This window comes from Bemisia tabaci, chromosome 9 (assembly GCF_918797505.1).
Source record: "Bemisia tabaci chromosome 9, PGI_BMITA_v3".
NCBI classification, from domain to species: Eukaryota; Metazoa; Arthropoda; class Insecta; order Hemiptera; family Aleyrodidae; genus Bemisia; species Bemisia tabaci.
The window spans coordinates 27,385,444-27,411,096 of record NC_092801.1 but is presented as its reverse complement, the minus strand read 5'-3'; the positions used below and the strand labels follow the sequence as shown (position 1 = coordinate 27,411,096).

The window sequence follows — 25,653 nt, the reverse complement described above, 5'->3', positions numbered from 1 at the left end:
TTAGGTTCCTGTGAATTTACAGATGGCTAGAAATAGTACCAACTTTTCCTAAACTCTCTGCAGAAGTGAGGTTCAGGAGGTTTCAAAAGTCACGAGGTGGAACTCATGAAACAAAGAAAAGAACTGCCGAACATCAATGACAACGGAACCGCGGGGACCTCTTAATTTTTCATCCAGGTCGAGTTTAAAAACGAAAGTATGTTACACTATTTTCAAACGCTGTTCATTAACAATAAGTGAAAACAGCATAGATGTCCTGATAAGTCCACTGTGTTGACGGCCGTTTTTTTTCCCGCGCAATTTTTGTATTCATGAAACTGAATTTGAATTTTGCGCCGACTGAACTCGCGCGAGATGAATGATGGACCTCAACAGCGGCGCGAGCTCAACATGTTTTTTTGAGGTTAGAATTCGCCGCCGTGTTGTTTTTGTATTGTGCACTTTGATTAAACGCTTTTAATCATGGAATACTATTAAATTTCATGGTAGAAAACGCAGTGCAGTGGATTTTCCGTTTCTTGAATATTCCTTTAGGTTTCTCAAATATAGGTTAAAATTTACATCACCGTATTAGAGGCTCGATCGTTCTTTTCTTGAGGAGCCACAAAGGAGCAATCACATGGTGATTCACAGAGTGATTCACACATCCTAGCAGCAAATTTACTGATTCCTTCAAATACTTCCAGAGCATATTTCAAAAATGGCATCGAAGGTAAGTTATTCTTACTTGTAAAGCCCTCATTTGCAATTGTATTGTGCTCTCTAGAGGTATTCTTAAGTACTCCTACTTCTTTGCTTAAGGGCTTTTTTTTATCCGAACCGCAGAGGATTGCTATGGAACGCATCACTTTTTTATTCCGTTCCACCGGCTAGTTCCAGCAGAACGCTTGGACCACTCTTGCAAGGTGGGTTGAACCAGCCCGAACCGCAAAGATCCCAATCCATCGCATTCCACGGATAAAAGAAAGCCCTCTGGAGAACCTTGCCACTCCACAGATCACCTCTTGACCAGCTAGCTTCTTTTTACTAAAGAACTTGTACATTCTGGCTCTATAGGCCATTCTCCTGGCTATCTCTTAATTCTCTAGTGAACCTAGTGTCAGGTGGCTTTCAAATGTTACTTCAAAGTCAAGCATACAGGTACAGTTAGGTAGATTCGTTATCAAAGCTAACGATACAGTTGAGTCTCTGGCTACTAAATGCACAGTAACAGTTCCAATGACCTCTGGAAATCTTTAAGTGCTATATGCAATGTTGGGCATTCATATGTAAACACCCAAGTCTTTGGGAAATTCAAATGGATTGCATGTAGCACAGAGGAACCAAGAGCATTCCGTTGTTGCTAGAAGAAAAAAAACTGGGGAGAGAAATGAATAGACAAAAGTCGCATCAGTCTGAATACATCAATCATCAGTTGGCCCATTGGTTAGCATGTAAATATCTGTTGAATGGTGCAATTGTTGGTTGTGACGATTGTCAATTCTTTTTTCCCCAGTTCTAGGATTACGCAACTTGCATTCTTTGCAAGAAAATACTGTGCTGATGCAAAAATGTAAATTTACAAACGTAGTTTTGTCTTGCATTCATAGCTTCTTGGGAGCAAAGATAAAACTTGTTCAGATGATCAGTTTAAATTTGCAAGGTAAGAAGAGTTGCACAATCTTAGCGCCATCGGAATGCTCTCGGTTCCTATTTGCAAAATACAATTCAAACTGCTTGGCATCAGGTAATTACTTTTCCGTTGCAATTCGCTAATTTTATTGTGTCAATTCTCCAGGATGCAGGTTCTGATACTGACCGCAAAAAGGACAAGGACTGGAGCATAAAAGGATGGAACTGGGGTGCTTGTAAATTCAATGGTCCTATTCTGACATTTGAAGTCGACAAGAAACCATCCTTTGAGATTCCTCTTGACAAAGTATCTCAATGTATGACTGGAAAAAATGAAGTCACAATTGAATTTCATCAGGTGAACTTGCAACTTTAAGTTTTGCGCACTTGTTTATTTGCTTCAATTTGAAAATTTGCTCATGAAATCTTTTAGCTGAGTAATTGATCATTTTGAGAAATTGATAAAATTGGTAATATCATAAGTCTTTTTAACCTTGATCTCACAAAAAAAAAGAGCACTAATAATTTTTTTTTCCTTTTCCTTTCCTTCTTCGGTATCTTCAATGTGAAAGTCCAAGTGTTTTAAAGAAATTTTCTAAATGTCTAATCAGATTTCTCGAATTACGTAACTCAGAGCACCTACAGGCGCTAGTGATCGAGAAGTTGTGCGTTTGTAGTCACTCGATACCTACTTAAGTCCTCCACCAAGAAATAGCGCTAAGTACTTGTTTAATACAAAGCACTCTCTACTACAGGTATGGACAAATGAAATTTTAATAAGTCTTCGAAACGCGAAGATTTGACAGCATCCAATGGTACGGCTATGACGCCACATTGAAAACCTGTTTACTTTCTGTTCTGAGAGTGGGTCTTGTTAATTCCGTGTTCTTAGTTAAGTTTTTCGTTATTTTGAGTTTTGTCAATTTTTTAAATTCATCTGATACCTAGCTTATTGAAACTACCAGATCTGCCGGAACCTCGGAAGAGGGTCATTTTGAACTATGAAGACAGTTTTGAAGACAGTATGACTTGCGATGTCACTCGATGGCCTATATTCTCAGCGCTGCCACTTCGGCATCCCGCTTGTCCATATCTGTAGCATAGTGTACCTTGATTCTGTTAACTGATTCTTAGAAAACCTTCAAACAAAAAACAATTGACCTCACGGTTTTTGAACTGAGAAAATGTTATATTTTCTGCTGACCGATCCACTAAAAGCATAAAATTTTGATCATTCTAGAATGAAGAAGCACCTGTTAGTCTAATGGAAATGAGATTCCACATTCCTCCTGCAGAGTTGGCTGGTGCAGCTGACCCCGTTGAAGAGTTCCATGACCAAGTCATGCAAAAAGCCTCCGTCATCAGTGTGTCTGGCGATGCCATCGCTATTTTCAGAGAAATTCCTTGTGTCACGCCACGGTAAATTTATTGTAGCTTTCATATCAATTTATTCAGAAAGGAGATGAATGCAGAATTTTTCCTGGTCTCTATCTCCTTGATAAAGCTTAGTTCTTTTTTCTGTTGCTTGGTTTATCCTGACTTTGGAACAGATCCATAGATCTCCTACAAAATTATACTTGAGATCTCATCCTGGAATCAGGGTTGTCACAGTCAGAGAATACCGGGAAAAGTCAGGGAAAACCTGGAAATGTCAGAGAATAGGACGAAGTGTCAGGGAAAAATTTTTATTTAATTTTTTTTTTTACTTTCTAGAGTAGATTTGACATTTAGAACAACAAATTTTGCCTGGAAACTATTTCAAATTATGTCTTTTTGTCCATATGACATAACTTCAACTGTCAGGGAATTTAACTCAAAAGTGTCAGGGAATTTCATTTCCTAAATTTCGTGGCAACACTGTGGAATCACAAATCCCAACAAGAGTCGGAAGTTGTGTTATGCTATTGCAGAGAAAAGACTGTTTCTGTAAATCAGCTCTGATGAAAATATATTCATATACGTTTCATTAAATATTTTGGAATGAATCACTGCACGTGGACTGAATCTAAGTTCTGTCACACGATTTTTCATCCAATTTTTTTGCCAAAAAAGATTCATCAAATGAAAATTTCTTTAATTAAATTTCAAGCAAGCATAACACTGTTGTGCCAAAAAAGAACGCTGTTTGAACATTCGAGAGTTGCCAAATTTCCCTTGATAAAACACGTATTTTTGACAACACACATGCATATTTTTCCTTGAAATTTTCAAATATTTTAGATTAAATTGTGTACGAAATTGTCTGAAAATTTTGGAAAATAATATCTACAATTTTTCAAGTTAATTCGGTTGTTATCAGAGGAAACTTGGCAACGTCTGAAGGCTCATAAAACGTTCTGTCCTAGCACAACAGAATAAAGCTTGAGCACGTTCTGGTTTTTTTTTTTTTTTTTTTTTTTGAGCAAAATTTATATTTTTTCAAGTAGGGTTGCCGACAGTCTAGAAGACTGGGAAAGTCAAGGAATTCACAGGAAAAGTCAGGGAATTTTGTGAGGTGCTTTAAGCATAATTGAGTGTAATTTAAATGGAAAAAAATCAAAGTGGAAGTTTTATTGAAATGTCAGGGAAAATCAGGGAGTCAGAAAATTTTGTCAGGGTTTTTGAAGGTGAAGAAATTATGGCAACCCTATTCAAGTGACACCTAGAAATTGGGGATGATCTGAGAAATTTCCTAAATGAATTCATGCCCTCAAATTTTGAAAATTGTAACCTTTTTGTAAGAGATTCTCCTTCATTTTGTTTTTCAGTGGTCGCTATGATATTAAAATGTTCCAAACCTTCTTTCAACTCCACGGTAAAACCTTTGATTATAAAATTCCAATGACAACAGTACAAAGACTGTTCTTATTACCTCATAAAGATGGTCGGCAAAAGTTTTTTGTGGTAAGTAGACTCTCTATTTCTTTCTCATTCTCTTTGGAAGAAATGCTATCTTAAATTAATTTACCAGCGATGACTGTAAATTTTTTCAATGAAAACTCTGTAAAATATTCCAATCATAATTTTAAATCTGTTTCCATTTGCTCACTACTTCTTTACTCTTCCATTACCAGGTATCTTCAAAGTAATGGTAAACTTTTAAAAAATCAGTCAAAGTTTTGTGAAAGTTAAGATGAAGCAGCCATATGAAAGGCATCAATCGTGGTAATTTTACAATTCCCTTTTATTGCCGAGCCATACTTATATTCTGCGTAACTGACTATTGCATCATTCTTTCTCAGGTTAGCTTGGATCCTCCAATTAAACAAGGTCAAACCCGCTATCCTTTCATTGTATTTACTTTCAACTCTGATGATGAAGAAATCTCTATAGAACTCCCTCTCTCAGAAGAAGAACTGAAAGAAAAGTATGATGGGAAACTCTCTAAAGAGTTGAGTGGTCAAACTTACGATGTTCTGGGCTCAATAATGAAAGTCATGACCAATACGAAGATCACTGTTCCGGGCAATTTTATTGGCGCCTCAGGCACGCCAGCAGTTGGCTGTTCGTACAAAGCTGCGGCAGGGTATCTGTATCCATTGGAGCGCGGTTTCATGTTCGTCCACAAACCGCCTATGCATATTCGCTTTGAAGAAATAAGCAGTGTTAATTTCGCCCGTGGGGCTGGGAGCATGACCAGGTACGCTCTCTTTAATTTGTATCATCAAACTCATTTGATGCGTCTTGAATCATTTAGTAAAACTGAGATGGAGTTGGAGATGCATTCCGCAAAAAGAAGCTAAGTGTTTCTGTCAATTAATAGGCCTCATTTTAATTGGTTGGCAAATTCTCTGTAAAAGTTAATCCATTCAAATTCAATTCATAAAATTCGGCCTTTTTTGACAATATTGGCCAAAAAAAAGTTAGCAACCATCCTCCAGGTATTTCACTGAAATTTAACGGTTCCTTTTTGCCCTCAATTTTTTCACAGGAAAGTTTCAGTATGACTCATCTGGTTTTTAATCTTTTGCAGGTCTTTTGATTTTGAAGTATCTCTCAAATCTGGTTGGGTTCACACATTTAGTAGCATTGATAAAGGAGAATATGGAAAGCTGTTCGACTATGTATCCACCAAAAAATTAGTCGTGAAAGATTCTAGCAAAGGAGTAAGTTATTCCCGATATTTTAATTTACTAAAACTCTTTAAGCAATGACTATAATGATTTTTGTTTTTAAGTCTTGATCAGTTTCATACATCAATGGGTGTTCAAAATGTGTAATTCAATTGCAATATTCAAAAATCTCTGATTATGTTTTATGTAAACCCGGTTTCATGTCTTGATGGTTTTTTGTGATCTTTCCAGGCAAAAGTTTCATACAAAGAAAGTATGGATGATAGCGGAGATGAAGGTGAGCCAGATGCATACTTGGCGCGTGTCAAACGTGAAGCCAAAGAACGCGATGATGATGGTGATGACGACGATGAAAGTGATGATGAAGATTTTAATCCTGGTGAAGAAGGAAGTGACGTTGCGGAAGAGTAAGTTTTCTTTGTCTGTATTTTTCATATAACAACAAACTTTTCTAATTTCCTAGGCCTAATGACAGGAAAAAAGTACTGGCAGTTTACGACAAATTTCTCTTTCAGTTGTGCTCTGCAGGGCAGCACCATCCGTCAGAATTCAGACGTACGGGCTGTCTAGCGTTTAAATATCAACCTTAAAATATAACCCAAAAAAGGTATATAACCTGACAATATCAAGGAATACAAATTAGGAAATTCATTAGGGCAAATCAGGAAAATTGGTCCTAAATCAGGAAATTTCAAGTAAGTCAAGCATTTGTCAACTACATACATGCAGTTTAGCACATGCATAAGTGGAATACCTTGTTCAATTCATTATATATGTTGGTTCGTAAAATCCAAAGAGCGTTAATTTATGTGCACAAAACATTTGGAAATTTCATCTGAAATATCAGGAATATCCAAAATGATAATTCAGTAGATGTCCTGCTGTAGTAGTAGTTCTTTAAAATGCCTGTTTAAGGGCAGACTTATTGTTTCACGATCAAAATTTGCCAACCTGAAAGTTTAATTTGAAACAAAATTTGAAAACGGAAACATTTTGTGTGTATTTGTTGTGCAGCAAGGAAAATGTATTGTGACTGGAAATGTTTCAACTTCCTTCAACCACCCAAACTCTTGCAAATTTTCAATATAACATCCTTAAACACAAATTAATTCTAAACTTATTGCTCCGTGATTTCTAAGGCTGGAAAAAGAAAAAGTTTCAGTCTCGTTTTTTCATAAACTCACCTTGCGTACATCATTTTTGAACTGCTACTGCAGAAAGTGTGTGCTTGGACAGCTTGCACTATAATGATTTTCATCCTTATTCTAATTGAGGGGCTCGGAGGACAAGGCGCATAAGTGCAATTTTTGCTATTTCGAGAAGTACGTGTTTGAAGTTTCAAAATTTCGATCCGTACAGCAAGAAAAAAAGTTCCAACTGACTTTTCAATGCTTAAACATTAGAATTTGGAAGCGAATTTTTCACAGAATTTGCTTCAAGAGTAGTTTTACTTGAAATGATTATTATCTAAATTTCTTGTAAAATTTCACTTATGCGCCTTGTCCTCCAAGCCCCTCCATTGAACGTACTTCTGTCAAACGGAACTATGTGCATTAAGACATAAGCCCTGAGACCCATAAGAATGTATGCATAACAGGGCTCACGTCACAATACACTTAGCTCTGTTTGGAAGGAATACATGCAATTGAAGCTGTGGCTCAAGTTTTGTGTTAGTATTATTTTCTTTTTGTTTTTAGGTATGACAGTAACCCGAGCACAACCTCTGATTCTGGTGATGACTCGGAAACCAAAGAGAAAAAGAAGAAGAAGAAAGAAAAAAAGAAAAAAGAACAGTCAGAAGATGATGAAGTCACACCTGACGACGATGAAGATGATGATGACGACGACAAAAAATCAAAGAAGAAGAAAGACACAAAGAAAAGGAAGCCTGTAAGTTTGTCGTCAACTAATTATTTTATTTAATTTCCTCCTCCCAGGTTCAGTTTGGGATCATGCAGATCTTATTTCTTACTCATAAAGTTAGTTATTTTCGTTGTTAATGTTTGTAAGGAATTACGGGTTAATGCATCAGAGGATGCAAACAGACATTTTAAGCAGACATTTATGAGTCTTTTTTTTTGCTCTATTGTTTTAAAAGAACTTCTAATCGGACTGCGTTTAGCAGAAAGGAACCAAGCCACATCAGCTATTGCCAAATTTAACTGGTTAGTTTAATTATTTACAAGAGAACGATTGTGTGGATTCCTTTGAAACTTTTAAGGAATTTGCTTTGCACTATGCAGAAAATGCACCGAAATTTTCACAAAAATCCGCACAGCCGTTTTTATGTAAAAAATTGAATTGCCCGATTAAATTTGGCAATGGTTGATGTGGCGTGGTTCCTTTCTGCCTAACGCGGTCCAATTACAGTGCTTTCTATCTCTCTCTACAAAATTTAGCAACGAAGCAAACAATGTTTCGTTATACACTGTATATTGTTTCAGTAGAGTGAGAAGCAATCATACGGCAATATCCAATGCGGTATTTTTATTATGCCGCAGCTTTTTTTTTCAGGATAAAGATTATTTCAACCCCTTTAATTTTTACCTTTTTTTTTTTTTTTTTTTTTTTTTTTTTTTTGCGCATCTTATCTTATGTAAATTCTCTCTATCTTTTTCAGGCCAAGGAAAAGGAGCCAAAAGAAAAGAAAGGGAAAAAACCAGCTGGTAAAAAAGCCTCTACAGAATCGCCGACTAAGTACAAGAGTAAAGAAATCATCGAAGATGAAGACTCGACGGACAGTGATTGAAATATCCTTTTTATCAACTTTGACTTCCCAATATTTCAGGTTTAAAATGAAAGACAGTGTTTTTATTTTTATATCACAATAACTCTGTAATTAAAGGCTACAGAATCATAAAGCATCTTTTCTGAAATTCAAGTTATCTGCGTTCGCGGCATGTTCAGTGAAAGTTTTGCAAGTGTTTAAAAATCTATAGTTATATCTCATGCCAAGTGTGAGGCACATTTGCCTGTTTTCTATGGCTATCGTAAGTTACAATAATAAAAAAAAAAACAGCGGCATTTGTGCATTGGCATTGAGTAAGTTGATAGTGGAAGTAGACTATCAAGCACATAATTATCCTCTGTTCCTTTCATGGGCCCATACTTCAGCCAGAATGTGAACACACCAAACTGTGATCAAATGTTTTTTCCACCCCTCTCCAGTAAACTGAATAGTCTATTATGAAAATAATTTGTATCTCTTAACATGTCATGTTCCTCATAGCTCCAAATGGAACTAGGTATTACACTACTGGAGATAATATAGATATAAAATTCAGAGATGTTCGTTTTTCCTAATGCAGCATTTTGTCTTTAAATCAGTTTTGAAGTCTACCGCTATCTCCTCCTTTTTTATCGATCAATGAGTAATCACTAACCAAATTTTTTTAAAAAAAACGTTGATCTATAAATTGTCGCTACGAGAGGTCTTGTCTAGAAAGAACATGAAAAAAAAAAATACCTGTGAAATTATTTTTTCGTATTGGTAGTTGTGCTAACGTTCAACTTCACTGTCATGTATTGTTTTTTGCTTGTTATCATGCCTTATTGAATTATGCTTCCATGCATGCTATCCAAGTACGGGTCGTTTATTAGCATGTGTAACAGCATTTCATTTATTTGTGAAAGCAGATTTAAACTTTAATTCATAAGTTAGTCTTGGAAACGAACACTGAATGTCTTGAAACTTCAGTATAAATCTCGTTATATTTTTAATAAATGTTTTATCGCCTGATTATTCTTTTTCAATTCTCTGATAGTTTTATTGATAAAGGGAAAAAAAAGTTGACTCACTCTGGGGCCGTTCATAAAATACAAAACGCTGAATTTCGGATTTTTAGATGCTCCTTGAAAAATTTTTGAGACATAGGTCTCAATCCTTTAACATGTAAAAATAAAATGGTGTAGTTTTCTTTTTGACCTCCTCTCCTGTTTAGAGCATTACATATTTCATGAATAGGCTCTTTTAAAGTCTAGATCATAATGAAGCTTCAAAAGGTAGAAATAAAATGTCAACTCTGCAGTTAGATTGAAGAGAACAATGACTTAACAAAGAGGATTTCATAGAAAAAATTTATTCAGTGATAAATTAACTCCTTCAAGTTATGTACAATCATCAGTATTCACATAAAAAAGAAAAATGTAACTGCTATTGGAAACAAAGGCAATGAACATTCATCGGTAGAAAAATTAAACAATCATGTGCCTAATAGTAAACTGAAAAAATGAAACTGGAACAACTTTTCGACAGATTTTCATTTTATATCAGGTTAGTGGAAAGACAAAATGATATCAACACAACAAAAAATAAACTCTTCGATGAGAGTCACATGGCGATATTTTTTTTTTTTTGAAATTCCTTGAGGAGCTTTGCAATACCAGCGCATTTTTGGCAGGATACTTAATTTCAATGATTGGCAAAAGAACTTTCAAATTAACTAGTTCTTAAAAAGAACAACAGCGCCATACAGCATTGTCAAATTTTTCCTGATGCTTAATTTTCTCCAGAAAATTCGTTTTACAGATTTTTTCCCATGGACAATCGCACATAAGGCGAGGGGTGATCCCTCCTACCGACAAAAATGAGATATTAGATAAAGAAAAATTACATGGTTGTAGGTTTCATGTACTATTTGTAGACATGCAAAAAATGACAATGATGATGACACACGTTTCGTTTCAGTAACATTATGAAACTCAAAGAAAATTAACTACGAACAACATTCACCTCGACAGAGGGCAATTACACAAACTCAACGAAACTAGAAGAACCAATAAAGTATAGGAACAAATAAAAAGCTCACTTTAGAGTCATATTTACTAAAATCTATGACAATTTTGAATCAGTTAATACTACTATTGTTAGTAATTAAGCCAAGAGCTTCTGTTGAAACAAAGTTCTCCTCAAGAAAAGTCAGAAAAGATAACTTTGTAAGCGAAAACAGTCAAAAGCTTATTTTGGCTTCTAATTTAGAAAGTGAATAGGGGGTTTCTGCCAAAGAGACACTCGATACATTGCATCATTAAAACCAAAACATGCAGCAAATATTGCTTTCCTTTCTATTGAATAGCAGATAGATCCTTTATGCAATCAAACCTCACATGGCATCCTTGGCAAATAATTCCATCCTCATACCAATTTCTGTATCAAATAAGCTTACATCTTTCAACCTGGCACTACCTAATTTAAAAAGAGTTGAGATTTGCATTGCACTGGGGAGAGAGAATAGAAGACAGAGAAAAGTGTTGTTACTCAATATTTAAATGCCCCATGAGGTTTGTCACATCGATTTTTTTGAATTTTTTCAAGACATACCATGAAAATAAATATAAGACTAGCAGCTAAAGATGATCTATCATTCATTTGAGAATCAATATTCGGTGAATATTCTAATTTTATTGATGCGATATAATCAAGACCTTTAGGGGCCGGACGAGCCTTCCAGTAACATCCTCTGAATTGAAAGCATAAGAAGCAGATTTTGTACAGAGAGATGTGGTTAGGTAAATATTTCTACTTGAAAAGAGGAATGCTGATTTTCAGTGATTCGAAATCAAAATACTATCAACTTTACCAAACTACAACATAGGTATGACAATGAAAACAGTAAAACTAAATAAACAAAGAATACAAAAAAAAGTGAGATGCTTCGATCTGACAATGATATAGGCAGCGATATCACCAGGCTCCTCGCTGCCTTCTTGAATTCAAAATTCAGGAAAACTGTGTAACATGCGAAAAACAACCACTTTTGGACATGTTTCACCGCGGAGTTTGTGCTACCAAGATTGCCACAGAATTTAAAAAACATCTGCAATCTATCACAGACCCATTCAAGAATAGCACGGCAGTTCTTAAATCTGAAAGTAAGCTAGCTGACCGATTGGTGACGAGTAACAGAATCCAAAACATAACAAAAAAATAGTGAATTTTCCCTCAGAAAATACACTAACAACGACGCGACATCTTCAAAGATTTTGGAGAAATGCAGCATCTGATGTTGAGAGCAGATAAGTCTTCCAGTAAGATTTTCTGTGCTGATCTGCACTCTCACTTTTTTATTTAACATCATGAAAAAAGGAAAATTAAATAATTTAATAAAGGCAGGCTTTGTCAGCAGAGTCCACAAAAAAATCATCTGAAGTCACACAACCATTATTCTAACTTGACGTCGTTTTTCCTACCATTTATCGTTGAAATTAAAATTTGTTTTATTTTATTACGAACAAACTGTTATTCATCATGAAATATTCATCAGAGAGACTAATTAAATAGTATAATTACTATACAATTTGAAATTGAATTATTTTTTTTTTATCAAAATATCGGAGAGCGTCAAAATTTAGCCAAAGCCATGGGTAACTTGATACCTTTTTTGTGGAGTTTTTTCAAGGAACGTTGCAGCGCTTAAAGTTGGAAAATGACGATCAAAACAGTCGTAGGATCATTTTTGAGAACAGTTTTCGACTTCCTGAATTGTAAACTGATGGGAGAATTTGTTACAGGGATATACTTGAGAGTTTTCCACTGAGGGGCCTCATCCTGGCAAGCAAGAACATTCAATTATAATCTGACTAAACTAAGGAAACCTGATTTTTTCTCTCTTTTTTTCATTCAGGAGGAATTTAAGATTATAGGTACCAAATTAGATTGGTGTCCTTTTCACTCCAAAGTAAGCCAGAAAAATTATGTACTCAAATGCAGGACCAATGCCAATGGTTGTGAACCGAGCTTCGGTTTTGATAATCTTCAACATATTTGCGACAAACTGCCTTCGTTCCTATTTTCAAAAAAATTTAAATACATAATGGATCCTAGGTTAAGGAAATTACTATCGAATGAAAAATAAGCTTATCTAAGTATAAAACATGTAAAAAAAATAAAAACTCCTCAAAATATCTCTCTCAAAATGAAGGAAAGTGGCATATTTGTTACAAAAATGAGGACTGAGATGGAAATTCAACTTTTTAAACAAAAATGAGCAATAATCAACTTTTAAGATCGGTTGATTAATTCCCATATTATTCATTGATAATGATTATTGTTTACACTTCTTTGTGAAATGGCGTACCTCGCACAGAGGAACACATCTCGTCTGTGCTGTTTCAGTATTCATATGAAAATTTTATTTTTCACATGAGAAACGTAGAATGGATTACTCTGGAAATTATACTGTCTTTTCTCACAGAAGAAAAGTCACAAAAAATTTCAGGCAGATTCAAATGACTATTTTCCTACAAAAAAATAAAAAGTCAGTAAGAAATACTGAAACAGCGCAATCGAAATTTGTTAGTCGACAGTAAGCAAACATAAATTTAAAATCTTGCTCAGGAGCTGAAATTCAAAATCATTAAGAACAGTAGCCACAATAACTAACATTTTCAAAGTGAATGGAATAAAAATAAAGAAGTATGAGGAGAGAAATGATGAGAGTCAAAGCAATAATCAAGGGAAATCACAGTTATATAAGCCGATCAACTAAAATTTGAAAGGAGAAAGAGAACTAAGTTTAAGTGGTGATCTTATACTTAAAATACTTTCATTTTGTTTCCTAATCGTAAATCTCGACCAGAAGCATACAGGTATTGCCATAATCAAAAAAAGTTTGTTAAAATACTGATCTCATTTTAAGTGTGATGCAAAAAACGGATTCATTAATTAACCAGAGTGTTTTGACTGACAAATCTGAAAAAATCTATCAAAAGCCAGAAGTTGAAGTCAAACTATCCGATGCTGAATATAGCACCTTGATTATAGAAAGCGAGAGGCAATGGGGCAGTGCCAAGGAATTTTTGCAGGGTTGTAGTTTAATTTTTCAGGTGTAAAATCAATCAAAGTTCGAATTCTACTTGCTTTCCATTAGGTAGTAATAAAACCAATAATTTAACAAATTGTTTCAATATCTCAATACATGTTTGATTTTGATAGAGATTCACCCTGTAATATTACATTTATATTTGTGTACATTATCGACAAATAAGTAGCTACAAGGCTTCTTATTAAGCACAGTAAGACAAAAATCCTATCTCGATACAAATTCAATGTAAATTACAAGAATATGAAATTCAATTTTAGAAAGAAGAGTTCTTCTACACAGAGATGTGCATCCATTTTTGGAATTATTTGTGATAGTTGTATGCTGTCGTGCCAAGGCAAAACGCTGTATGAACATACGAAAGTTGCCACTTTAATAAAGTGTTTATTCTGGAAGAAAGTTATGCAGGTTATGAAAAAAGTTTGGAAGGATGTATATGAAATTTTCAGATATTTTAGATTGAAATGCAAACAAAATTGTTTCAAAAGTTGAAAGAAAAATATTCATAACTTTCACACAGCGTTTTTCCTCGGGACGACAGTAAGTACAGTAGGTAAAAGTAAAATAAAAAAAATTACTGTGGTAAAAATTGACTATCAACACTAGCATTGTTGATAAACCGGTTTCTTGGTAACAAATTTGTTTCAGTAATTTGACGGTAAAATGTATAAAAATAAAAGACATGCTTCAAATTCGATATAGAAAAAGAAAAAAAAGAAATGAGTTTCCATGCTAAGATAAGAGAGGTAGCATTCCATTGAAGTAGAAATGCGAACAACTATTTACTAAGTGGGAAAATTGAGTATTTCCGAAATCATGTTGGTAATACAAGCACTAATGCCCTGGTAAGACACTCATTGCTTTAATTTTGAGGTATTTCCACTGTTGGAGAGGTGAGAGAGTCTTTCAAAATTTGGTCGATTTCAGCTACAACCTTTGGCGCATCCGTCTCACCAATGAGATTCGAAAGCTGACTATTCTCTAGAGTAGACTTTAGGGAAGAGAGAATGTAATGAGGGTCAGGTACTGCAATGAACTGGGCCTGGAGCAGCCGTTTGGGGTCTGCCTCTTCGGTACCATTTAATTTTACGCTAGAATTCTCCGATTTGCCGTTGATTTCACTCAAGCTGAATGAGAACACTTGAGAACTGGCATTTTGAGTGGATGAATTTTCTTTGTAGTGAGAAATTATATCACTCTTTGATATTTTCGGCAACAGTGATTTGAGACTTTTAATTACACTGACATAGACCTCTGGTTCGATGCTTTTATTCTTGTCTGCAGATTTGACTGTTTCCGTACTTGATAAATTAATACTTGCGTTCAACCACTTGATAATTGCTGCAGACATGTAAAAATATAAGCTCTGCACAGCGCTGTTAGCACAGCCTAGTGGAAGACTGAAGGACTGCTCTAGGACATCAAGCGTTTGAGGACCTTCTGGGCGCAGAAGCGCAAACAAACTTAGAGTATAATGATACTGGGGACATTGAACTTGAAGTTTATAGCTACTGCTTAGAGCATTAAGAAGGTGGTTCAGTCTCACAGAAGTGTCACTAGAAGATAATAAAAGGGCAAATTGACCGCTAACATACATTATTAACTTGTTCCTATTCTCAACATTAATTGAATCTACAATTTTTGACAATTTGGTGTACACGCTACCAGTATCCGAACCAAGTAGATCTTTCATCATGTTTTCTAGATCCTTCAAAGCAGGGGTAGATTTCCTCTCTCCGGCAAGCCACGCTTTTTCCATTTTCCAGTCTAATGGGATGTGTTGACTGCAGTACTTGTACGTTTCCAGCCAGACCGCTAAATGGTTGAGGTGCGCTCGCTGGCCTAACATACTAGCAGCGTTGACGACATGATTACTTGCTAAACAATCTAGGAAACAGTCGGTGATGATGTCATCAACGGCCAATGGGGTAGAGACATCTTCAGCAAGAATGGCTGATTGATAGCGGAGTTTGGGATCCTTACATTTAAGTATATTGGTTATCGCACTAGCTTTATCATTGATGGAATAGTAGCAGTGCGCCGCAAGACTAAAGTGACCATTGCTAGCTGCGTACTCTGCCCAACTTCGCATCAAACTTTGGAGTCTGGGGTCGTCTGAAGACCAATGACACTTGGCCATGGCAACTGCTTCTCGATGCATGTTCTTGCCGGTGAGGATGTTAACCGCCTCTTGGATTTCATTGGCTGCGACCAAGTAAGAAGCAGCACGGAGAGGCTGCTCTAAAGCAATTTGATATGCGTAAGCAACACATGCTTCAAGCCAGAGTTTGTATGAAGCCATGGGTGCTAGACCCAAGATCCACTCCGAGACTTGTTTCTTGTGGATCGAATCGCGAACCAGTGCTGTCACATCACCCTTCCAAAATCGACACAACTGTTCACCATCCAAGTTCTGCATTTCAGTGTGTTTTGCTTGTTCAGCATTCAAGAGGCTCATCATGTCATTCGTATCACCGAAGAACTTTAAGTATGAAACTTCTGATGCAGTACCGTTTTCCCCATTTGTGCTCTCTTTTGATTTGCTGATGAGGTGACCAAAAGACTTTCCTTCCGATAAGTGTGCAGCTGTAAGAGGGAACAGTGTTTTCAGTTTTGGGACAGCTTTTTTGTTTTTCTCAACAACAACGTAATTGCAGTGTTCTGGTGAGACAGGCTCGGCGTTAAAGTTCACATTACCATACTTTGCCTCGACAACATTTGTCAGCTGATATTTGTTGATCATTTCTTTCCGTTTCTTTCTCTCGATGGGTTTGATGTGGGTTTGAGCTGCTGTTTTCCAAACAAAAACCTTGCAGTCAGCTCCACCTGTGTAGACAGTGTCATTATCTAATGGACTCCACAGCCCACACATAACATAACCTGTATGTCCTGGGAAGTTGGCTAACGGGGTCTTGTTCAGAACATCCCAAATCTGGGCTGAGTTATCGTATGATGTTGACAATAGACGGTACGGTATGAATGGACTCCATGCGACGGTTGTGACACGACATTCATCTGCATGTGCGAAAGACACCAAAACCTTAGGTTCTTTGTCCAGGCCCTCTGAGAAATCATAAACCTTGATTTGATGAGAGGCAGTGGCTAGGATGTTCTTCCATGAAGTTACTTGAGCCATCGACTCATCGGTAATGATTTTGGGATGCCATGCAAGACTTTGAATTATCTTTTTGTGTGCATAAATGGTTTGCAAGCCAGCCCAGGATTTATCGAGGATATGAACATAGCCATTCTCATTTCCAACTGCTACGGCACTTGAGTCATGGTTCCATGCCAGTTCTGTTCGTTGGAAACGCATTGATAATTTGAATGATTCGTCAGCCGCAGAGAGTACTTTATTCAATTTAATAGGGGTGGCATTAGGGTCATCTGGATTATGTTCAACGACATCACCATCTCCGACAGAGTACAATGACAATCCATTTTTCAGCTTTTCGGCAGTGAAGTTCAAGGGTCCGGCCCATGACAAAGTATATACTGAGCTAGAGTGGGCGAGTTTCAGAATCACAGGAGGTGTCTTGCCAGTGGTGTTGATGATACCTACACGCCCTTCTCCAGTACCAAATGCGAGAAGATTTTCCGCAGTTGGATGCCATGCCAGTGCCATAACCTTCGCCATTATTTTGCTCTTGTAGCATACTGTATCAAAATTATTTTTGGTGGACACATTCCAAACAACGACTTCTCCGTTTCCAACGCCAATTGCAAGTTGGGAGTTATTGATGGGGTTGAAGGCCATGCAATACGCGATTTGTGTGAGGGTGGGAATGAAGATTTGTTTTTTGGGATTGTTAAGATTGAAACCGATGATATTGCGATCGATTGAAGCGGACCAAACAGTAATAGGTGGAGTTGCATCACCGCCAGCACCGGCATCACTCTGTAGCGGATTAAAGGTGAGTGAGAAAATACATTTGTTGTGCTTGACTGGAAGGTCTGTGATACTTGTCTTCGTGCCTTTGAGCTCGGTCCTGAAAGTAGAATAGTAGGGTAATTAACGACAAATTAGAAATTACACTCACATAATCAATATATTATTTCGAGGTTTGTGACAAATATTGCTAAAATCAATCATTTATCAAAAAATAAGTCATCGAAAAATTTAGTAAAAAATTTGAATCAATGAACTTTTAAGAAAAATCAGTAATTAAGTAAAGTCTTTTTGCCGCTTGAGGTTGTAGGAAATTTAGATTTAAGACTTTGAGGGTAAAAATCTAAGATTTGGATTCTTTGGAAGTTGTCATCTCTTACTTACAAATAATGTTAAAAACATAGGACATTTCACTCATCTGGAGTCCTCTGAGCAACAGTGTTTTTAAGAATTTGAAAAAGCACTTAACTCTTTGAATAAGTGCTCATTAGATATACCCGAAATGCAGGATTTCAAAGAAGTTTTTTGCAACTTTTGCAGCAAGATTTTTGCAAAAAAATATGGATTGTACCAAATCAAAGGGAGACAGTGAAGACTAAACAGAAGTATACTAAGTAAAAGCGTACATTTATAGATGCAATTTCTGCTTTGTGTCTCCTTGCTACCCAAGTTGCAGTGGCTATTTTAAGGATTGCACAGTTCAACTTTATTGACTGTTGAATACGAATGATCAAACAAAAATCACGAAACTGGATTGTATGCTTAAAACCATTTCAGGATTAAAACTTCCTGTTTGTGCATATGCGTTCATGCACCATGTAATCGCAAACAAAAATATTCTGGCAGTCTCCAACAACCAGCAACATGATGTGGGAACTGCCGTGACAGTTTTGCCATGGAAATTTTTAGCCGCTCACAAGAATACCTCATTAGCAGCATGAATTGGGCCTAAGTGTTGTTGAGACTTTTGATGATAATGAAAGGTAAGGATGCAACACAAATTGAGTTTTTAGAAATATGTAGTGATGCTGAAATTTTCGAGGGCAATATCATTAATATTTACAAAATCTTTACTCAAAAGTTATAAATTGTAAATATATTTCTGGAACGAAAAAAAAAAAAGCTCAAAGTGCTGTCTTGTAGTCTGCGGGTCTCCTTTTTATATTTTCACAGCATCCTCTTGCAAAATTGTAATCCACCCAATGTTATGATCTTCAGTCAAATTTGTCTACCTTCTATAGAGAGTGAATTCTCTTCCAATGAATTTTTCTTGCAATCGCTGTTGTCAAAAAAATTTGATGAAAAAACAGAAAACTTAGTAGACTAAATATTTTTGAAAGACATGGTAGGTAGAAAATGACTTAACTGCAATTCATTATCGAGAAAAAAAGAAAGGGAAACAATTGAGTGCTTACTTGGGATCTCCAGACAGCTTAAGTAATTTCAAATCTCCTTGATGGGTACCAGCAATGATTGTGTTTGAGGTGGGCCAACAGATACAAACATGCTTGATACCAAGAGCGCTATTGTACCTACAAAGAATAAGAATAGGAAACTAATTAATGGGCTAAGAAGACACTACTTTTGAGATTTCAATCCAAAACGTTGACTTTTCAAGTTTATGTCATGATGTACCTGTAGTAATTCTTAGTACTGCTAACACACTGATTTTTGAGTAAATAACAGCAGCTGCGCTGATGTTCTGTTGATATTACCTAGACTGCACTCATTTATTCATGAAGGTTACTCCAAACCACACTGATCTTTCTAGTCAAAATTAACAAAATTATCAGAAATTTCTATTCTGAAATGCCAACCATTCTGTAAAATGGCGCGCAGGGAATATTTGTACTTGGGTGGTGAAGGTGTAAACAGAAAACTTTCTGCAGCCCTTATTCTAACAAAAACTAGAAACACTACTCGTTCATTTGTGTGTTAATTAGGACCGTGTCTGATATGTTCAGCATAGACTACATGAAATTAGGATAAAAAACCATGTCTTAAGCTAATTTAATTATCAACCTCTCTAATAGTTCATTCTCTTGGTTCTCCTGAGATTAAACTAAAATAGAAGGGACAAAATTGGGCTTAAATTCCATTCCTGCAGCCAAGATTTTATGCTTGTCAGTATTGTAAACAGTCGAAAGTCCTGAAGTTTTCGATGTTGTGTCATTTCCATGGGATGTTTCTGGGTTCTTTGACATGGCTTCTCAGTTTTTTCCTTGAAAGAAATTCTTGAATATCCTTAGTCAAATGAAGCCTTTGACTGATTGAGTAATTTGTCAATTCTAAGACTTTCTGCGGGTGCAGAAAGTTCTTTGCCTTCACATTTTTTGAGATTGCCTACACATTGCTGTCCACATAAGACTACACTCCACTAGTTTCTTTGCAAAATGGAGCATGCTTTACTATTAGAGTGCGTTACACAGTTTTCTTTCCCAAAAGTAATGTTTTTAGTCAGGGTTTTCACAGAATTAGAAAACAAAATTCCCTGACATTTCCCAGATTTCCCTTACGCATTTTGGTGAAATTCTCCGGAAAATTGAAAATATGACAGGTGGTTAAGAGGACATAATTGAAAATAGTTTTCAGATAAAATTTGTTGTTCGAAACTTCAAACACATTCTAGAGAGCAAATTTAGGCGATTAAACAAATTTTACCTGACACTTTCATCATTATCTCTAACATCTCCTGGTTTTCCCTGCCTGTGGCAACTGTGTTTAGTAGTTTCCTTCTAAAATAATAACAGATTTAAAGAAATTTATCACAAAAAAACCTCGACTTTACAATTCTTTAATCTTTTTTGGTGCCTTCACATTTCTCCAGCAATCAGTCAATCGGGCACATTTTGTACTTCTGAAAACTTGAAAGAAACCCTCTTTGGCTCAAATGAGCTAACTTAAAATTTTTGGTGCCAAATGGCTGATTACACCACAAACCTTGAGGCAGGGAAGAGATTGAACGTGAGTTCGCTGACTTTGTTCCTCCATACGGTGACAGTGCAATCCTTGGATGCAGTTGCTACTACCAGTGGGGGCCCAGTTTTTCCGTCCTCGTCTTTTTGGTTTCCTTTGAAGTCAGTCCAGAAATTTTCTGGACACCAAGCCACAGAGACAATTTCTGCATCATGGCCTCGCAAGCTCCATAAGATATTCCCAGAGTCTGGAAAATAAACATTTGTCATTTCCATTACAAAGCACAAATAAAACAAAATAAGGGACCCATTGAAGGTCCTATTCTGAATAGAAAAAAGTAATGAAGAAATGAGGGCACACTTTCAAATCATATTTGTTTGCCTACAAATGTTTTTCTCTTCGTGTGGTCACCTTCCAGTCGAAGTGACACAAGCGCCATTTGGGCTTCAGCGCTGTCTTGCCCAACTTTTAAAAATCGTTTTATTTTATTTGCAGAAAAACTAAGGCACAGAATCACTTAAAAATTCAACCCCATATATCTTTTGTCATCAGCATTAAGAACTCTTTAAAATTTCAATGAAATTATGTGCCAAAGTCTTGAAGAAAACATTAGAGCAATATTGAGACTTCCATATTGTTCACCAACACAACATCTGAGCATGAATGGCACTTCGATAGTGTAAATCGGCAATCACATAACTCAGTTTGTGACGTCCCATACTTCCTGTCATACTTCATTTATTAAACGGAAAACTACTCAACGGCAATTCTTTAAAACTGCTGAGATTTTTCTTCTCTCTGCAAGGAAAATTCTGCAAAAACTTCGAGGTGATGTCAATTTGTTATCCTTTAAAAAGAATAACATAGAGGCGGAGATTTTTAGACACCACAAACGAGATATGTGATTGCCAACTTACGCTGTGGACTTGTGAAACCTTGGCCAAAGGTGGCAATGTTATCACATGCTGTTGAGCCAAGGTCAGAAAATAATGACACAAGAAAAAATTAATGGAAATTTGAGGAGGAAGCACACAAGGCCACACTTGTAACAACTTTTAACAACAGTTGAAATGATACCTAGCTCATTGAAATTAAGAATTCTATGCCATGAAATATTTTTTTTGCAAAACTATTAACTTATCCAAAGAACATTTACCTTTGAGAGAATAAACTATGAAGAGACCAGACTTTGTTCCGATGGCGACTAGATTTCTATTGACGGGACAACATGCTACGCATTGTGGTGAAAGCTTCCCTTTCAGAGAATACCTGTTAATGACATTTACGTTCAGTTTCCATGAGACAATGGAGCCACTTGAAGCAACGGTGACAATTGTTTCTGGATCCAATTTTGACCAGTCCATTCCCTTGATTTCTTCATTGCCTTTCGGCGACTGAAAACGATAAAAAATTGATCGAATGATTGATTTTTTTTTTCAATTGGGAGTGAGGAGGGATGAAGATCTCAGCGCAGGAGCCCCTCTAGACAATGTTTGAAAAGAGAGAACAGAGAACAAGAAATTTTCAGACCCTTGAAGGACAAAGAGAAGTCTTACAGAATGGGTCAGTTGTGCTGGTCACAGAATCGTGTTTTGATGCTTTATTCTTGCATATCAACTAAAAATAATAAGATGTATTCAAACAGCAACTTTCTACACTGAATATTAACCAAGATATTGCGCCTTGAAAAACTCAATTTATGACGTCATCCACTGCAGTAGTACATACCATGTTACGCACTACCTTTATAGATGACATCGAACACCTGACTTTTCAAAGAACGGTATCTCCATTATTATTCGAATCACGGACAGTAGGTCTATGAAAAAAAGGTCTACTCAAAAAAATGACTACATTTCTTAGTCTACGTCAAAATGTCTACAATTAAGAAGTCTACTTTTAGAATGCCTAAGAGAGTAAATGTCTACATATAACGCTTCTATCAAAGGGAAATGATTACACAATGATTCTTCTCCATAGATACAACGAAAGATGTAACTGATGGGAGTTAACTCTACCTATTCCATTCAGAAGTGAACTTCAAGTGAAGTGAAGTATGGATTTTTTTTAGAAGACATTATTATTTGTAGAAATTTTTGTGGTGGACTTTTGTGTGCATACCTATTATTCAACCTAGAAAGTTGCTGTTTGGACGGATCTTCTTATTTATAGCTGATCTACAAGAATCAAGCATCAAAACACGATTCCATTACCAGCGCAACTGGCTCATTTTTGGTCGTGACAGTGCTCACTCATCCTTCAAAAAGTACAAGGTATATATGTATATATTAATTAAGAATCCTGTAATGTCATGAACTAAGATGCATGGTTTTGTAATGCGGCCACCCAATAATGAATTACTTCTTGCTGTGGTTTCTCATTTTGATATGATGACTTGATTTTACTGTGGAAAGAGAGCGAAGATAACAAGATGGATGTAAAGAAATTAAGTTCTGTATTCTGAAACTGGTGAAATTAAAAAATGATACCTAGTTCAATCACACTAAGTACTCTTTATAGCTTGCCGATACATTGCAGTTTTCCTGTATCATCATTTTGTCATTGGTAAGAAGTATTTTTAGTACCTGAAGAATTTGATTTAACAATGGACAAATCCCACTGAATACTAGAATCGTTAGTTTTAAAAAAATTTCTGCTACACTTTAAAATCAATTCTCCAATAGGCAACCCAAGTTTCATGGTCTCAAACAATAGTGCTCGACACTGAAGGGGGATGGAGTTGAATTGGACGTATTTCTGCCAAATGGAACTATGTGCATTATGACGTGAGCCCTGTTAAGCATATATTCTTATGGGTCTCAGAACTCATGTCTTAGTGCAGTTAGTTTTGTTTGGCAGAGATACATCCAATTAAAGGGTTTCTTGGGCGAGTGGCTCAATTTTTAATTAGACTCTCAAAAAAGTTAAATTTCTGAAGCTGAGGTTGAATCTTCAAAATACTTATATCCTAAAAGTAGACAGCAAAAATCAGTTGTGATAAAAGCTTTAGTTCAATTGCTATGTCCCAAAAGAATCTGGGAACTACCAAGCATTCTTGAACAACGTACCATATGTCCTGTGTGATAGCTAACGATGGTGGAATTTTTGAGATTCCAGAGGCACACTTTGCCATCATTCCCAGCCGATGCAAGGTAGTCACTATATGCTTGATCACTCCCAACAGGAGCGAAGCGCACAGCGGTGATAATATTTTTCACTCCGATAGGAAAAGTTGTCGTCTCATACTTGCTGATATCAAGAGGATCCTGGTTCAGGTTATTGATCACTATGATCTCGTTTTTGGATCCATATGCAAGTCGTGCTCCATCGCTCGTAGTGGAGATGATGTTATCGTTGAACCAGTTGACGGCGGTAGGAATTGTTATCTCATTCATTTTTCTACTTAAATTTTACCTACAACAGTCAAGAAATCATTGTGGATATTAATGCAAAGTAAATAAATAAAACGACAATAAAAACAAAAATAAAATGGAATTCCACTAAAATTTGCGTCTTGTATGTCAGCAGTTGTTTACTTCTAATTGCCAAGCACAGTAGACAAACTAAGCAATATCCTGCGACTCTTTGCCCCTGGACAGTCCTAGCAACCGCTCAAGACCTTTAAGCAGTTGGAAGAAATAATGGACATCCATAAATAAAAACTCAGCTCACCATCTAATTCAAATCGAGTTTAAACTGGAGAAAGAAAAGAATGGCCTAATGTCACATCAACTTGAAGCATCAATCATCAGTTGGGCTATTGATAAGCACATCGCTTTCAGTTGAATGGTGCCCTTCTATGATGTAACGTTTGTCATTCTCATCTTCGCCTATTCTACAGCACCAGTCCCATGTACAAAGTAGGGGCTTTAAAAAGACGCTTATCGATGGAACTGATAACTGTCGTCTTTCAAAGATCGTCGGCGTACCGATCTTTGAAGGTAACCGATGTGATCATCATAGAACATCATAGACATCATAGAACAGATCTTGAAATATTCAAGAAATTTTCAGCAGAAATGGCTCGAACATTAGAGAATTGATGCCAGGTGGAAAGCTCCAGTTTATGCGTGAGACAGGTACTTGACAATGCCCATGTACATGACAAATTGTTTTATGCGGTTGGCACTGTTCGTTATCTGTCAGGAGATTAAAGCACACGCATCGTATGTTGAGAGAAACATCAAAGTATTGTTCATGTCACCAGTCATCAGTGGTACCATCTGACTGCATGTATTAACCTGTTGAGTGGTACAAGTTCAGAGCTAATCAGAGATTGAAGTTGGTCTCAACATACGATGTGCAAACTCTAGAAGCTGTCCAATAAACATCAGGTAATTTTGTTTCCGCATGGTTCCGAACAGGTTGGTTGAGCAACGGACCTGTAGGGCTGATCTACGAAGACAATCTGCCTACATATTGATTACCCTAACAATGGGCAAAAGGGAAAAAATCAGAACCTAACTGATCAACCATTAACGTCCTCGCAAATCTTTCACACTGCCGTTACAAGAACGATTTATTTAGCTGAACAACTGCAACGATCAGGTATTGACAAAATATGTGTAATACGAGAAGGTAAAAAGTAAGGAAGGGGAACTTTGATTGGTTTTTCCAAAATGAAACTTTCTGTGCGCGTCATTGAAAATACTTTGGCAAAGCACATGGTTTCAACATGAGACGCACTGGCAGAGACTGGAGAGTAATTCTACTCTCTTACCTTCAAAGGATGATTTCATTAGAAAGCAAACTCACCGCTAGGATACACGCTGGTTCTTTTCTAGAAAAATAAACGCGAATTTGAAAAAGGAGTGAAAGTACGCACAAGAAAGACCGTTATGAAACGAGGAAAAGTGGTACCTACTTGCTTACTTTGAAGACTTAGAAGACTTGTGACATGAGATAAGGAGAAAGATTTCTGATAACGCAAATCAGGAAGCACACGCTAGTGTAGAGATGGGTGTCGCTGAATGCAAATTCCAAAATAGATCGTTACCTGAAAATATCTAATCAAAACTGGTAATAAGACGGAAACAATAACCTCTGAACAACGAAATCGCACGTTTGCCGGGCAAATCTAAAGCCAGGTGATGAACAAAACAAAAGACACAGCGTTGCCAAGTAAAATTTTTTTATTAGTACTGTTTATTAATAAAACAATACTTCTTAAAAGACTTGGCAACTTTTGCTGCCAACCTTTGAACTTAGGACTGATTAAATTTTTAATTTTGGTGGAAATGTATTAGAGGCCCAAATCTTTGCATAAAAACATACTTTCCTGTTTAATTACGATGTTTCGCCAATACACTCGCAGGTGAACGGTGTGAAATATTGCTTTTTCCTCTGTCTTAGAAATAAATACACA

At 36.4% G+C, this 25,653-nt stretch overlaps 2 protein-coding genes across 5 annotated transcripts; one reads left to right on the top strand and one right to left on the bottom strand.

Annotated features, from left to right (window-relative positions):
* Positions 1-389: 389 nt before the first annotated feature.
* On the top strand, positions 390-9,400 carry Ssrp (structure specific recognition protein). Its single transcript, XM_019056274.2, has 9 exons — positions 390-712; positions 1,778-1,969; positions 2,852-3,030; positions 4,359-4,494; positions 4,833-5,230; positions 5,564-5,696; positions 5,895-6,070; positions 7,361-7,553; positions 8,284-9,400. Exons 1-9 carry the CDS (start codon positions 701-703, stop codon positions 8,410-8,412), a joined length of 1,548 nt encoding a protein of 515 aa, XP_018911819.1. The 5' UTR covers positions 390-700; the 3' UTR covers positions 8,413-9,400.
* A 326-nt stretch (positions 9,401-9,726) lies between these two features.
* On the bottom strand, positions 9,727-25,354 carry LOC109040359 (gem-associated protein 5). 4 transcript variants are annotated; one of them, XM_019056270.2, is made up of 6 exons: positions 25,044-25,354; positions 23,357-23,702; positions 21,445-21,682; positions 20,313-20,535; positions 18,788-18,904; positions 9,727-17,472 (listed from the first exon to the last, which is right to left on the bottom strand). In XM_019056270.2, exons 2-6 carry the CDS (start codon positions 23,681-23,683, stop codon positions 14,346-14,348), a joined length of 4,032 nt encoding a protein of 1,343 aa, XP_018911815.2. In that variant the 5' UTR covers positions 23,684-23,702; positions 25,044-25,354; the 3' UTR covers positions 9,727-14,345. The 4 variants fall into 4 exon arrangements, with proteins under 4 accessions (XP_018911815.2, XP_018911816.2, XP_018911817.2 ...); XM_019056271.2 differs by having other exon boundaries at positions 25,153-25,354; XM_019056272.2 differs by having other exon boundaries at positions 25,161-25,354.
* Between the last annotated feature and the right edge of the window lie 299 nt (positions 25,355-25,653).